Source organism: Rutilus rutilus (genome assembly GCF_951802725.1).
Source record: "Rutilus rutilus genome assembly, chromosome: 24".
In the NCBI taxonomy this organism is placed as follows: domain Eukaryota; kingdom Metazoa; phylum Chordata; class Actinopteri; order Cypriniformes; family Leuciscidae; genus Rutilus; species Rutilus rutilus.
Genome location: NC_140228.1, coordinates 29240177 through 29257272, shown reverse-complemented (window position 1 = coordinate 29257272; position 17096 = coordinate 29240177). Strand labels below are relative to the sequence as shown.

General features: G+C 40.0%; 1 protein-coding gene across 1 annotated transcript in view; it reads left to right on the top strand.

The window, feature by feature from the left end:
• Nucleotides 1-290: 290 nt before the first annotated feature.
• The window catches only part of stk17a (serine/threonine kinase 17a), a 45476-nt gene continuing 28670 nt past the window's right edge, over nucleotides 291-17096 (top strand). Inside the window, exon 1 of the mRNA XM_084398792.1 lies at nucleotides 291-754. Within this exon, the coding sequence (XP_084254918.1) occupies nucleotides 597-754 (158 nt within the window). The 5' untranslated portion in view covers nucleotides 291-596. The remainder of the gene's footprint in view (nucleotides 755-17096) is intronic.

Here is a 17096-nt window from a genome sequence, read left to right as displayed (position 1 = left end):
AAAAGCCCGTATTACGTCCTCATTAACTAGGGAAACGTGTATGTATAAATAATGTATAAATTCAGATTACAGTCGCTTCGTGTATAAACATTCAACGATTTAATTGTCCTCTCACAATAAGCCCAACGTCAGTCTTTTTATAACTGTAAGAGAAATTTTATTAATTAATCAATTGGTCGTCTCTTATTGGTCAAATGTCATTCAAGGAGAACCTCCTCCCGCCCACCGGCAAGTGCTTGATCGTGATTGGTGGAAAGGCCTGTCAATCACGGCCGTTGCCTCGGCAACTGGAGTCCGAGAAGCAGCTTGACTTCAGTTACTCACACACACACACACACACACACAGAAGCAGGAGCGAGTAGAGGAGGAAAGCTGTTCTCATCACCGTCTGAACATTAAACTCACTCAGGAGGACTTTTAACCGAAGATGAAAGTATCGACACTTGATATTTTAGACACGTTTCCATGTTCGGTCTAAATTCAGCGAGAGGAACTGTGTTATTAAGCGATAGTATTCGGTTCACTGTATAAAGTGGACTGGGCTTGCAGGTAAAACACAGGTATAAGTACAGAGATAAAACAGATCAGCAGCCGTTATGATTCCTGAATGTCCACGAACGAGCGAGTCCAGGAGCCGTGTTCGCTGTGAGTCGGGTCAGAACCGGTCCGGGTTACTGTGCGAGATCCGAACCGCGATCAGGAGCGAGCCGTTCACCGAGCGCTATGACGTCATCCCCGGGAGAGAGCTCGGCAGGTGAGATACTTCCGTCAATATGTACATTTTGTTTACTAGTAAAGTTCGTTGGATAATAATTAAAAACATTAAAAAAAAAAAAAAAAACTTTATCCGTCTTACTGTCAACCTGACTGTGTTTGTGTCAGTCAAATCAGAAGTTGTGTTTTTAATCTGATGCACGTGCTATATATATATATATATATATATGTATATCTTTCCCTGAAAAGGTTTAATTGTGCCTTTTTTGGATTCATAAGTATTAATGAAGTGCTAAAGCCACGAATAAATTCTCGAGAAATGTGTTTGCCATGCATGCTATATCAAGTGTCTGGGTAATATACAGTATATGTGGATTGAAAATGTCTACACTAAAGATTCCCTGTGCATTCCTATATGGATCTGCCATTGCATGCAGTGCAATCAGTGTAATGTTGCAAAAACTGTGATGCATGTCTTGAAATACAAGTGTGATTTGGCATTGCTTTTGCCGTTTAGATGTCTTTCAGATGCATTGATCTTCTCCTGTGAGAGACATTTAACGAAACACCCCATAAACTTTGGCATGCAGTGCATTAATGTACTCAAGCTGGATCACAGAATGGGAAAGCAGTTGATGGCACTGGTATATGGATGGCAGGGCTCAGTGGTTTTTAAGCCATACAGGGCACAGTATTGTTGGCGGTGCTCCTTTGCCAAGTCTCTAGGAGTTCAACGCTATGAAAACCCTGCTCTGGTTTCACTGTTACTCTTGTTTCCGAGGATATGCAATGCAAGCACAGAAAGATTTGGGTGTATTATTGGTACGCCTAATGCAGCACAGCTAGCTTTCATTTCTCCATGCCAACGCAGGTCTGATTGAGATGTACGGCTGATCCACAAACGGGACAGGTACTGTAGCTTTTGCATGATGGACTTGAAGTTAAGTGTGAAATGCAAGTAATCGCTAGAGAGTCTTTTTTTTTTTTTTTATAGTTTGTTAATTGTTCAATGCTCCCAGAATTAAGTTGTATTAGTCACACAAGACAAACTCTCGGACATGTGATACCAGCAGGTTATCGGATCCGTTTGTTTGCAAAACACATCAGGATTAATGGACGAAGGTTTGAACGTCTGGATGTGTGCCACCGCCCGTTCAAGCCAAGCGATTACATCTGAGTGTAAACAAGCAAGAGAACGGACAAATCAGTGACGAGGTCATGTGACGCATGTTCTACCAATCTCTCACTGTAAAACATTATTGTTGGTTTAACTTAAAAATTTGAGTTCATTGAAATTAAACTATTGAGTAAATGCAATGAAGGAGATAGTTTAATCAATAGCAACTCAAAATATTATGTTATCTGAACCACATTAATTATCTAAGTTGATTTGACTAAAGATAAATAGTTGTGATTACAAATAATGAAAATATATATTTTTTTTACAGTGCATCTGCTTCCTTGTAAACTTTCAGGGATGTGATTGGTTGTTATTTTGATGGCCATTTCCACAGTCTTCAGTGATTGATTTCAGTGGCTGGCAGAAGGGAAATGATTCTGATTTACATCCTGAGAATCACATTAGAGTCTAGTTAGCCCAACAGTCGTACACCAGGACCACAGCTGGCTGAACCTGACGTCTCGCAAGACTGACGAGTGTTTGAGGAAATATCATTGACCGTTAGTAGTAGAGTAGTTTTGTATTATAAATCGCCCATGCACTAAAGTTATAATTCAGAGCCAGTCACTGCTGAAACTGGATGAGCTTATCTGGGAACATGTGAAGTTTAAACATCCATTTGTTGTTGAAGCACAGCAGATATTTAGGCTAGGTGGATTAGTTATAGTTTACTGTAGTTAAGGTTATCTAGGTTCCAGAGTGGACTAGGAGGTTTGGTCTGATTATTGGCATACTGAGAGTTTTTTAGAGTGGCAAAAATGTTCAACTTGTAAATCATTCATAAAACCCTCATATAATCATATTTGAATTTTAATTTCGTGGATCTGATCTTATGTTAACTGGGGGCCAATCAGGATGTGTGAAGGCAGAGACTCCTAAGGATTATTGTTTTATTTTGAGGGCGTAACCACATGTTACCACACAATTATTGCAATATAAATCGAATTTTGTAAAGATGACAAATATCTTTTGTGTGTGTGTGTGTGTGTGTGCACATATTGGATATGTCATTGTGCACACTCATTTTACTCTTTTTGTTATTTTTTTTATTATTATTATTTTTTTTTTACATTTAATGCATTCAATAATTTGAATTTCATTTTAACACTTAAAATTCATGCAAACCCTAAAGGGATATGCATTTTTCCGTGCCGTTCACCGATATGAAAATTTTGGCCGAAACCGATAATTCTTTGTATTTGAAAGCCGTTAAAATTGTCAAAATTTTCAAAAGTCCAAATTTTTATATAATATTTAAGAGCCTGATTACAAAAACAAGTCTCGCCATTAAAAGCCACGTCACAAGCACACGATTATGATGTTCTCATTATAATGTTCTGTAGCCGATATGACAGACTTGCGCTGCACATTGAACTGTATTTCCCGAAGTGATTCCCATCATATTTCAAGCAATTCAAACCCTTAATGTTGAGCAGTGCATCTGAAGCGTCTCAGCTGAAGGAGATAATACATTATTTATCAGCTTTAAGATATCAGTCAAATTTTCTCATCGGGCCGATAACGATACCATTAAAGATGAACATACCGATACCGATATGGTGGCTGATATATCGTGCATCCCTAAACATAACAAACACTCCCATTGGTTTACATAGAGGTTATGCGTGTGACGTCACCGTCGGCCGGAGTGACTGAGTGGCAGAAACATTAGCCGCGTTTCCATTTACCCTTCAAATTGCGCAAATTGAAATTGCGAATTGAAAATACGCCCAAAGGAAACACGTCAATTTAGCAAAAACTCCCATTTATCGCAAAAAAAGTTTTTGCGTTCGCATGAGGAGGTTTTTCAGGCAATTTGAAAAAGGAATATTTCGCAAAACTGCAATGGAAACAGTTTTTGCGCATTTACAGGTCAGCTGACGTAGACGACGCGGTGTGTTTGGACAGAATACGAGACAGAGCTCTTTATTAAATTCATAAAAGACAAAAGAATGACAGAAATACTGGATTTTAAACCTCAAAGAAATGCCACAATCAAGACCTGGAAGCAGATCTGAGGTAGAAACACCCAGAAACTCCTCATATGAGCCGCTCACAGCTTAAGGGTCTTTCCTTGCCATTAATGCTGGATAACACGCCTACGTTTCCTTCCATTAATAATAATAATGTTTAGTGCGGCGGCTGTGATATATATATATATATATATATATATATATATATATAGCTTAAATTCACTTTTAGTTTTTAGTGTTTTATTTTTAATTTATTGAGACAAAATAGTGATGAATTTTAGTATCTGCTATTTATCCATTAATCGGTAATCGGGCAGAAGTTTATATTTGTGCCTTCCTACAATTTTATCATTTCAAATTTATATAAATACTTCAATACATCCTTTTTATTATATTCAAATGGTGGTTTTCTATGTACGATCTGAATATAAGAAAAAGGATGTATTTATTTAATTTGCCTAAATGAACACTTTGAAATGTTTTTGCAAATGAATGTACATTCAAATTCACTTTTTTTAAATGAATGTCAGGTCTGGCGTGTCTGGGTAGTAATCACAGCGTCTCTATTCGAGACAATATTCAATATTTATGTTTGATTGACTGGCGATCTGACCAATCATAATCCACCATTCGCCAAATCCGCCATTTTTGTCCGACAAAGCAGTCAGGAGAGTTAGTAGATTAATGTCGGTGGATTAGAACTTGAGAAACGGGAGTGTACTGACGTCTTTTCCACGGTTAAAACAACATACCTTCTGATGTTCATTCATGTTTATTTGATGCTAAGAATGAACTAGAAGGAAGAGATGATCGGTTCTCGAGTAGCTTTAACTGAGCGATCTGTCACGACACATTAAACAGCCACAAAACGCTATTTATTTTTTACATTTCGTTAAAAAATGACCAAATTTAAAAGTTGAGTTTGTTTCAAAAGTACCCTGGTCTGTCCTGTCTCAGTGTGTTGTCAGTGTCCTCTCTGCTCCGCGATGTGTGTTTCACCAGAGAATGTGGCTCCACAAGAGGGCGCTCACAGGACGAGTGCAGTTCCACTCTGGCTCCACATGAGGGCGCTCACAGGACGAGTGCAGTTCCACTCTGGCTCCACATGAGGGCGCTCACAGGACGAGTGCAGGATGAATGGAGGTCTATGGCGCTATACCCCTCTAAATCCACTTTTCTCAGGATATAATTTTTTGTCTAGTAATTTGAATGTTGTATTGGAAAGGAGATGCAAAGAAATTACACATTGCTGGGTGTTAGATTTTTTAGAGTCACTTATTTGCTTTAAAAAGTCTTTTAAAATGTCAATGACGTCATACACATCGTACGACCAGAGATACTGCTTTACGGCAATCCTTCAGTCACTCTGGTGCTTTCGCGCTCTGCACTTTCTTTTCTCTCGAGGCATCGACAACACAGCTGACACAGGTAAACACACAACACAGCTGACACAGGTAAACACACAACACAGCTGACACAGGCAAACACACACAGCTGACACAGGTAAACACACAACACAGCTGACACAGGTAAACACACAACACAGCTGACACAGGTAAACACACAACACAGCTGACACAGGTAAACACACACAGCTGACACAGGTAAATACACACAGCTGACACAGGTAAACACACAACACAGCTGACACAGGTAAACACACAACACAGCCGACACAGGTAAACACACACAGCCGACACAGGTAAACACACACAGCTGACACAGGTAAACACACACAGCCGACACAGGTAAACACACGTGCTAGAAGAGCTTTAGTTTTGTTTGTTTCTGGTCCCGCTTCGATGCCATCAAGCGGTATCTCTGGTCGTAATCAGTCCTTCACTGACCAATCAGCGTTCATTAGCAGAATGCTAGCGTGTTATGGGCAACAACAACTCAACCTGTAAGAAATCGAAAGGACATAAGTACTCGTTCATTCAACTTTCGACCTATAACCCATGTTGAACTTGCAAAACCTACAATCAAATCTGAGATTTCTCAACGGAAATCGGGTGAAAGAGACACATTTAGCCGTCTAGCCCCATAGACTCCCATTCATTCTGCAGTCATGGGCGATCGCCCCCAGTGGAGCTCTGGTGGAACTACAACCAACATTCGGTACAATAGGACTTAATAGGGAGTGGCCAGGCTCTCTTTAGACGGGCTCTGGTGTCACTGTGTGAGAACATGGTGTGGCGTGAGAGGGGCGTGGCTCGTCGGACATAGCAACAGTAACTAAAGGGGGCGGGTCTTTTCGAACGGTCAGTTGCAGGGCCACCACACTGCATTCCTCCGCCACTGTGCTTCGGGAACGCCCAGGTACTTTAGATCAACAAACGTCTGTTAGGAAACACATCCTGCAGATTCGGCCTGAGATGTTTGATGGGAAGAGTTCCATGTAAAATGAGAAGTGTAATTTTTCAGACATTTGGGCGACATTTAACGTGCCAAGTTTCTTAATGACGTGTCACAGACTCGTTGATGGCAGTGTGCCATTTACAATTTGCTTGCTAGTGTTAAAAAGGTGTAATTTTAAACCCCTGAATTAACTGTAAATGCATGCCACTTATGCAGTGATTTAAAACAGAAGCTGAGCTTCTCCAGAACACCCAGTTATGAGATGTCTGAGTGTTTGTTCGATCTTCCCCGGTCCGGCTCTAGCGCTGAGCTCTGTGAGGGATGTGTGCTAGCTGTGCATGAGCGGATGACACCGCAGTCTCACTGTTGTCTTTAGCAGCACGTCATCAGCGGAGAATCTCTCACCCTTCTTCCAGAAATCTCTGGGGTTTCTTTCGCTTCTGCGTGAGTTCTGCCGCGTGATTGACGGATCTGTGCAGTGTGATGTAAAGATTGTGTTTCCCAGACTTCTCTGCTCTCTTTTCTAGAGAATCCCGGCTCTAACAGCCGAGTGGGATACCATGACATCATTGCCGTGCCATTCATGCTGTACGGGTCTAAAAGCCCGGTGGCCACATCTGCTCCATGGAAACGGTAGCGGCTGCCGCTGATGTCATGCGAAAGCCAAGTTTGTTCCTGAAGCCCTTTTAGTGCTCGAGTGTCAGAAAGAGGCCGTGATGATCTGAGTGCCAGTGTAAACTTCCTGTCTCACCCATGTCTATATACCAGCTATATTTTGCCAACTTTTTAGAACAAAGCCCTAAAGTATTAAACTTTGACGTGAATGATATGCCAGCCTGTGCTATTGCTTTCCTAAGGAAGTCAATTTAGTGGGTTCGCGGACAAACACCCATGCAGAAAATCTGCCAACGGACGTTTAATGACGGGGGGGATCATAGTGAATTTGGATGAAAAAAGCCTGGAAATCATAATCCTACATCAAACCATATTCACAAGCTTGCAATTCGATTCGATTCGATTCAATATTGATTATTGTGGACATCAGGTGCAACACATGGCACATTTTCTCAAGGAAAACATCTCTTCACTAATGCTGTAAACTATGGGAGTCAGCTGTGGCCTATAGGCTTCATTAGCCTACTGTAATACTGAAGGGAAAAATTTACTGATTTGTATACAAACACTTAAATTGCACTTTTATTTATTTTTATAATAATAAAGTTTTATGAAATATAAACATTTAAATGGTGGCTGTCATGAAAACCTGCCAGATTTATTCAAACATGCATTAAATATTGAAGAACATTAAAAATTATAATGAATATGTAATATGGTGCATATATTTAGCAGAATGCTCCTCTAGAGTTAATGTTTCTCGCTGACGGACGAGTTTACGGCCACTGGATGTGGTTTTTCTGAGGTAAACGTGACGTTACATGACATTGTTTACAAGCTGTTTTACTGACGTCTTTCCACGGTTGAAACACTGAGCGACTCCATGTCACATGATACGGACTTCGATAAGTTGTACTGTACCTTTAACACACTTTCAGAAGCTCATTCATGTTTATCTCGCGCTGTAACTGGTGTTATTAAGGCGGAGGAGAAGATCATGTGCTTCTCTAGAGCTGAGCCAGAGCGATCTCACGCCACAGCGACACAACACTGTTTATGTTTTTGAATTTCGTAAGAAAATGGACGTAATTTGAAATCCGAGACTTTGTTTCATATCAATAGTAACAAAGCACAAAGATTATTGCGATTTATTGGATGGGATGCGCTACAATGTTACATTCATTCATCTAGAGAAATCTATATATTTTTTACCCAGCCCTAGGGATGCAGGATATGAAAATTTGGCCGATAACCGATAATTCTTGATATTTGAAATCCGATATATTGGCCGATAAATCAATATCAAAATGTTTATATAATTTTTGAGAGCCTGATTACAAAAACAAAAGCCACATCCGAAATACACGATTATGATGTTCTCATTATAATGTTATGTAGCCGTTATAATGTTATATATGACAGACTTGCGCTGCACATTGAACTGTATTTTCCTTTTTAAAGTGATTCCAATCATATTTCAAGCAATTCAAACCCTTAATGTTGAGCAGTGCAGATCTGAAGCGTCTCAGATGAAGGAAATAAGCCATTATTTATCGGCCGATACCGATATGGTGGCCGATATATTGTGCATCCCTAAACATAACAAACACTCCCATAGGTTTACCGCTTAGCAACAAGAGAGGATTCTGATTGGCTGTCGATGTTTTTATCATTCATCAGCTGAAAAATAAAAAAAAACATCAGTCTGGAATTGATTCCAACGATTTAATTTCTCTGTGCCGTTATCATTATAGTTTATACCTTTATCGTTATAGTTACGATCCTCGGTGTGAATGGGTCTTTATTCCATGTAGTTTCATGTTTCTTAAACGGCAGCCCAGACTGGGGTAACGGGGTTTGTCAGAGCATGTCATTTGTTTGTCTGCACTAAGGCATGGCAAGCAAACCAGATCTGTTTTCTGCATAATTACCACTGTTTAACAAAAGCGAGGTGCTGAAAGGGCCTAGTCAGGTCTAAAACACACACACACATACAAAAAAAAAACAACAACGTAAAGGCTTTCAGATGAGGTAATGCTCTTTCCTAAGACGTTTAGAAAATATCTGTCTCTTCTCCAGGGTCACATGTCAGAGTTCATTATTCCTCCATGTCTCAGACACTGAACAAACAGGCCTCAGCTTTCAGTCCGGGAGCCGTTTCCACCCGTGAACGTGTGTGTGCTGACGGGACTCGAGCCTTGTTTCTGTTCCCTGTCTTTAAGAGCTGTAGCTGCTGTACGAGTGGCTACGGATGCTAACTACACACACACACACACACACACACACACACACACACACACACACACACACACACACACACACACACACACACACACACACACACACACACACACACACACACACACACACACACACACACTCTTGCTCACTCGGCAGAAAGTGCCGCTGCCCTCATATAACACATGCATTAAGTGAAGTGTAGCATGACAGAAAGTACACGGGGAAAAGTAGTTATAAGCCTTTTCCACTGCCTCCTTTAACGACTGGAGTTAATTAATGGAGCTATAATGTCTTCCACAGCACAGCCCATCCCAAACGTACCTTGCTTTTAAAAAAATATATCCCTTAATTATGATGAGAAGTGATGTTGCCGATGACTGTGATGTATAGAAATAAAGCATCCAGAAGTCATAACTTGCATAACCAGAGTTGTAACTTGCGTCAGAGACCAGTGGAAGGCAAATGCTGCACTAATACTTTTTAAAAATATGTATTGTGATATTAAAGAGCACCTAAAACCCAATCACAACACACTGCTCCAGCCGACCAATCAGAGCACAGTGTACTTTTCAGAAGGAGGGGCTTCATAGAGACAGGAAGTGAACGGAGCGTTACTGACAGACTGGGAAGAGAGGAGCCGCAACAATGGAGAATATGAGGAGAATAATCAACATTCAAGCAGGAAAACCTGTTCTAGTAGAGCCTGAAAACAAGATAAGATAACTTGAATAGCTTTAGTTGAAAATAAATGATCATTCTAGAATGATTATGTTGATTTTGTTGAGGAGTGAATCTGCATAGACAAATAACTTTATTCTGAAGACTTTTTGTTGAGTGTGAACTACTCTTTTAGGGTTGTTAACTTCACACTTGGTTATACTCTTTACTAGAACCAGCTATTTCGGTAACGCAGAAAGTGAACAAACCAAGGTTCTGTCGAGGAAGTGTCGTCAATTTACTTTCATTCTGAATCAGTGATGTCACCGGCTAGTAAACAAAAGCTCCGAGACTCAAGAGGATTACGGTATTAAACTCAGATTGCCCGTGTTCTGCTCTTCCTCTACAGATTATACAACATATCCAAGTTCAAAGTCATATTACCCTTAGACTCGCCATGTAATCAAAGTTAACCATTCTTATTTTTTTTGAATATTGCAATATTTATTATAAACAGTTTATCTGTGCAGATCATTATTTTAAATTATTTTATTTTAAATATATGTTCCTGGTAATCTTGAATGAGAATAAGTTCCTCTTGCAGCATCTCTTCTCTTCCCTGATGACGAGGGCGGGGCTATAACCTGTCACTCACATGAGATCAGCCAATAGCAAACCACAACCATCCAATCAATTCCACATGGACACAATCAAGCCCCGCCCACATCTGTTCTCGTTCCAGAAGCGTTCACAATAGGGAAGAAAAGACCATTTCATGCCGACTTCAAACAGCTAGTTATTGGGTCTCTTTCTTTGCAAATGTTTAAATCTTCTTCATATGTGAGTCCAGATGGTCTTCGGGGTGTGTCTTGGTGTCTTCTGCCCTCTTAGAATCTTAAGAAGACTTAAAGTTAGTCTTTTCTCTGTGACTCTGCAAATGCAAATAGTTGAACTTTGTGTATTTTCTGACTTGGGGCTTTAGAAAGAGTGACGGCATTTTGTTGAATTGTTTCTCCATAGTCAGTCGGTATTCTCTTGCACTATTGCCATCCTTGTCATGTTTACACATTGTCCAAATAGACAGTGGGTTTGCTGTAAGAATTTGTATGACTCGATGACATCGTCCCAATGTGATGTAAAGGTAAAACACTGCAATGCTTGACAAACGGGCTCTGTGAATGTGACTGACATCGAGTGCACTCAGAACTGGAATGCATTAGTCTTTATCTTGAGTTTAATGTCTGGTTTTTGTATGGTCAAAAGCACAAATGCATTTTTAAACCCCCTTGTTTTGGACCAAGTATGTATGAGTAATGTTCACAGTTTCTCCATAACTTTCTAACTTACACGCTGGCCGACTGCTGACCATACAAACCCTATTCTCGCACAGACGGACCATCTGCTCCTGATATGGACGCTGTTTCACATAAACCGTGACCCTGCCGTCAACCCTCGCCCCGCACACATGAAAGCCGCTGCGTTTGGGCTGTTTGTGCGAGTCCTCAGACTCTGGAAATGTGCTCATTTTAAAAGACACCAGAGTCTCCAAATCACAGTCTGTCTCTTCAGAGCTCAAAGGCCCTCAACTTCGGTCAACCGCGGAGCACTTCTCGAATGCCATACAATAATAGAAGTCATATTTAACACAACATCCGCACCACATCACGGCGAGATGCGACCTTGGTCACTGGTAAAAATTTCGTTCGTAAATGATCCGCTCACGTTGTGAACTGTTGTCACGATTAGTTACGGTCTCGTGCGACATCCGTTGAAGTTCTCAGAAACCAAAGTATTGAAAGCCTTTGGCCTGAAAGCATCAGCGGGGGAACGGCAGGCTCTCCACGGCGTCGATCGGACGACCGCAGACCTCTGGGGTGCCAGGTATTATGTTGAGGAGCTTAGAGTCTCTTCATCATATTCACCCCGTGGCATTCGTGGTTTTAAGAAGCCGGTCAGATTAGCGCGACACCATGGTAATGGAGGAATGCCAAGCCATGCAGTCAAGGGCAGTAAAAGCCTATTAGGTTTTCAAAGGAGCGGAAGGTGCTTTAGTGTTTCTGAATCGCTCTCAATCACGGTGATTACGGCACTGTGGGGAATTTAATGAATGCTGGATTCTGAGTCTTGTGCATCAATCTTTCAACAATGTCTTACTGTCATGTATAGTTTGCAGTCTTTGTTTGGAGACTTGAGGTACTCCAGATTAGGGCTGGGTAAAAAAATATCGATTTCTCGATTTTAATCGATTTGTCATTTTTACGAACCGATATCGATTCTTAAATCCCAAGAAGCGATTAGTCCTCCTGTTTTCAGCTGATGAATGAATGTAACGTTGTAGTGCACCCCATCCAATAAATCGCAATAATATTTGTGCTTTGTTACTATTGATATGAAACAAAGTCTCGGATTTCAAATTACGTCCATTTTCTTACGAAACTCAAAAACATAAACAGTGTTTTGTCGCTGTGGCGTGAGATCGCTCCGGCTCAGCTCTAGAGAAGCACATGATCTTCTCTTCCGCCTTAATAACAGCAGTTACAGTGCGAGATAAACATGAATGAGCTTCTGAAAGTGTGTTAAAGGTACAGTACAACTTATCGAAGTCCGTATCATGTGACATGGAGTCGCTCAGTGTTTCAACCGTGGAAAGACGTCAGTAAAACAGCTTGTAAACAATGTCATGTAACGTCACGTTTACCTCAGAAAAACCACATCCAGTGGCCATAAACTCGTCCGTCAGCGAGAAACATTAACTCTAGAGGAGCATTCTGCTAAATAGATGCACCATATTACATATTCATTATTCTTTTTAATGTTCTTCAATATTTAATGCATGTTTGAATAAATCTGGCAGGTTTTCATGACAGCCACCATTTAAATGTTTATATTTCATATAACTTTATTATTATAAAATAAATAAAAGTGTAATTTAAGTGTTTGTATACAAATCAGTTAATTCTTACCTTCAGTATTACAGTAGGCTAATGAAGCCTATAGGCCACAGCTGACTCCCATAGTTTACAGCATTAGTGGAGAGATTAGCTTTCCTTGAGAAAATGTGCCATGTGTTGCACCTGATGTCCACAATAATCAATATTGAATCGAATCGAAAGCGAAATCGAATTGCAAGCTTGTGAATCGAAATCGAATTGAATTGTGAAATTTGTGTCAATACCCAGCCCTACTCCAGATGCAAGGTCACATTTTTATTTTTATTATTAGTAGTCATGCATACCATCTACCTATTAGTTAGGCAAGTGACTTATAATGTAGGGATGCGTGACATACAGTACAGGCCAAAAGTTTGGAAACATTACTATTTTTAAGTTTCTTCTGCTCATCAAGCCAGTATCAATTTTTTTTTTTTTATTTATCATCAAATAAATATTTGATCAAAAATACAAAAAAAAAATGTAATATTGTGATATATTATTACAATTTAAAATAATTGGTTTTCAATTTATTATACTTTAAATTATCATTTATTCCTGTGATCAAAGCTGAATTTTCAGCATCATTACTCCAGTCTATCACATGATCCTTTAGAAATCAGTATAATATTCTGATTTATTATGAGTGTTGGAAACAGTTCTGCTGCCTAATATATTTGATGAATAAAAGGTTAAAAAGAACTGCATTTATTAAAAAAAAAAAAATTCTAATAATATAAATCTTCTTTATCACTTTTTATCAATTTAACGCATCCTTACTGAATAAAAGTATTGATTTATTTCAAAAAAAGAAAGAAAAAAAATTACTGACCCCAGATTACTGACCAGTAGTGCATATTGCTGTTACAGAAGATTTCTATTTTTAAAAAAGTGCTTTTTTTTTTCATGTTTTTTTTTTTTTTGCTTTTTTTTTCAAAGTATCACAGGTTATGAAAAAAATATTAAGCAGCAGAACTGTTTCCAACTTTGATAATGAATCATCATATTAGAATGATTTCTAAAGGATCATGTGATAGACTGGAGTAATGATCCTGAAAATTCAGCTTTGCATCACAGAAATAAATGATAATTTAAAGTATAATAAATTGAAAACCAATTATTTTATGTTGTAATAATATATCACAATATATATATAAAAAAAAAAAAAAAAATCTGTATTTTTGATCAAATAAATGCAGGCTTGATGAGCAGAAGAAACTTCTTTCAAAAACATTAAAAATAGTAATGTTTCCAAACGTTTGGCCTGTACTGTACCATATAGGATATTGCATTGGATCAGATTTCTCAGAGGATTGTGTGTTTGCTGAAGAACAGTAGAGGTGGTGTGAGGAAAACACAGGCTGCGTTTACATGCATATTAATAACTCAGTCGGAATATAAAAGTAGCATGTAACCACACCAATCGGAATGATTTCATTCATTTTAGATGGTTTTGGTTGCATATCACATGACCCGAATGACATTCAGTTCTGAGGCAAAGAACTGGTCTCCCAAACCCATTACAGCGACGCTTAACTTTACACCCAGGTTTTATTGGGACAGCCCAGAACAAGGACATTTTTCTTCTACTTACCCCATTAATCACCACATTTTTTTTTTTGAAGAAAGCGAGGAAGGCAATCCCAGCTGTGTGTAGTAAATCTCCGGAGTTCTGGACAGAATGGGGATGGAAAATAAAGGAAAACTTCCTTTGATGGCTGAAACCCTTTCTGAACCCATGACTCTCACATGAGCCTGGTCAGTCCAACACTTTTGGGTCAGCAACCCAATTAAAACATAAGAACAATACGTTTGCCTGTGTGGGTGTTTTTTCTTTTTCTCATCTGTCCATTGAGGTTTTTTCATGAGTTGCTTTGTTTCAGACAACTGAATGTGACTGAATGTTGCACGCTTTCACATTCTTTGTATGCATGAAGTCGTCGTCTGTTCATTTCCACATTCCTGCATGGATTCATGTTTGCTATCAGATCATGCATCCAAGATGCCTTTAGCAGATGAGCTCGTTCCTCCTGATCTCTCTTTCGGCAGATGTTCTGCTGATCCTGCACTTCTCCAGTGTCGGTCACAGTGAAGCGCGTGCAGGAATGCATGGGGAATGTCTGTCCTAGGCAAACATCAAGGGCCCTATCCTAAAGAGCAAGTGTGTTTTGCTAGTTTCAGCCCGACGCAATTTTCATTTTCACGTTCTGCGCCACGTTGTTGAATTAGCAAATGCATTAGCGCCATCTGTGGCCCATGGGCTGCTGGTCTGAGAACGAGTGTGTGTTCAGGCACACTGTTGGAGCGTTGATATTTTGAGGAACTGAAGTAGACTGAGCTGTTGACCGACTGAAACCTGCTCTAAAGTCAATGGCGCAATGTTTTTATTTATTTAAAGAACGCGTTAGTAATGTGCGCCTATAGGCAGGTCCACAACGCGCGTAAAGGGGGTCGCACACCAGACGCGCCGCGCCACGTCTTTTAAATTCGAACACATTATTCTCTATGAGTGTACACACACACCGCCCAGCTACGGCTCAGGACCTTGTTCAAAATCCTGCCGCGCCACAGAGCGCCATTTACATAGTTTTACATTAAATGTACATTTATTTGTCTCAAATCGTCGTTAATGCATATACTGACTTCACCCTGTGCTGCAATATACATTTAGTTTTACGTTCATTCACAGAAATCAGCTGCTTGAGTGAAAATTGCTGATGTTATCGGATTTTCAGGTGATATTCTCAATTCATTCAGGTAACGGACGCTCTGAGGCAGTGGCGGATACAGAATGTCATTAATAGGTGGGCCTGGTGAATATACGGGGGGCCTCGGTTTTTTAAGCTTATATACACGCCCATTGGCGTAACTTTAGCTAAATTAGATATATGTACATTGTACAATAAAATTACGATGTCCAGCAATCGATTTAAATAGTAGGTTACATGGTGTTTAATTTGTCGTTTAATGAGATGTAGCCTAATATATGGTGTCAGTGCTGACAATTTGACAATTCGAACAACATACACCTAAATGGTCCAGTGGTAGAACTTTCGCCAACAGTGTCAGAGGTTGTGGGATCTAATCCGCACCAGTATATTTTTTTTTCTCATCAAAACTGATTATGTTCATCAGTGGTTGTATATCAAGAAGGGACACGTGTGCATTATGATGTGTGATTTCACCAGAACGAATAGAGAGTATCCGCAACGGATTGAAGCGCGCGTCCGAGTGAAGACTGCGGTGTGTGCGCGCGCCACACGAGAGAACACTGTATCAGCGCCACTGATCGCAGCGGCAACGAGCACTTTCATCACTTGATTTAAAAAACACATTTCAGCGCTAGATCGTCTCTTATTTAACAAACGAACGAAATGAATGCTCTGCTGGTTAACTGGAGATGTTTAATTTATTTGTAGAATTGGTACATTCGTGCCGCGAGATGTTTTAAAAAGTGGTGGGGACATGTCCCACCCGCCCCACCCGCAAATTACACCTATGTAACACGCCTGATAAATATGTCAACTATAGCAGATCGGTACTTAGGTAGTGAATTTAACTACCTTGTACTCATGTCAGTCAGCCCTCCCGGCTGCTTTAAACCTGAAGTTCATCTGTCTGTCACGCGAGTCGCATGTAGATTATCACAGCGTTGAGTCAGTGCGCGCACGGAGAGCGGTGTTGCGTGATAGCATCACTGGACTGACACGTGATATGCCGACATAATATTTTTCTTTTGTAGCTATTGTACATAAATGTCCTCAGGAAACTATTAAAATGAAATTATTTATTAATTCATTATTATTTTTATTATTAAAATTAAAAATTTTAATTGTTTTTATTAATCTGATTGGGCCATATCTGACCCATAAATCCGCGACTGCTCTGAGGTAAAGTGAATTCAGACTGCAGACTTAGCAACGATTGTATTTAATTGTACTGTACAATCATAACATAGTACAGGCATTATCTTAATTTCATAATGTCCTTAAACATAACAGTATTGCTGGCCATAAACTGAGAAAGTGCGTGTCCGGTGTGCGATACCTCGAGTTGTCCTAGATGTGACGCGGCGCTGACGCGACACACGCACACACACACACACACACACACACACACACACAAAGCTTTAACCTCGAGTATGAGCAGATCTGTTTCCTCGCTAGAAAAGTGTTCAGTTTTTTCCGCTTGCAAATTCCATGTAAATAGCGACTCCGCCATGACTCGAACGCAACTGGCTTTTAAAGGGAATGGGAGAAGAGACTCTGGTTGGTTTATTGCACGTTACGCCCAAAACACACCCATTACTCATTAAGAGAATAGAGACAACCGCTTAAGACCATGCGCCGGGAGAGCTGACCATTTTTCCCGTCGTTAAACAAGCAAACGTAGACTCGGACGCGCCATCAGTGACCCTTGCGCCGTGCG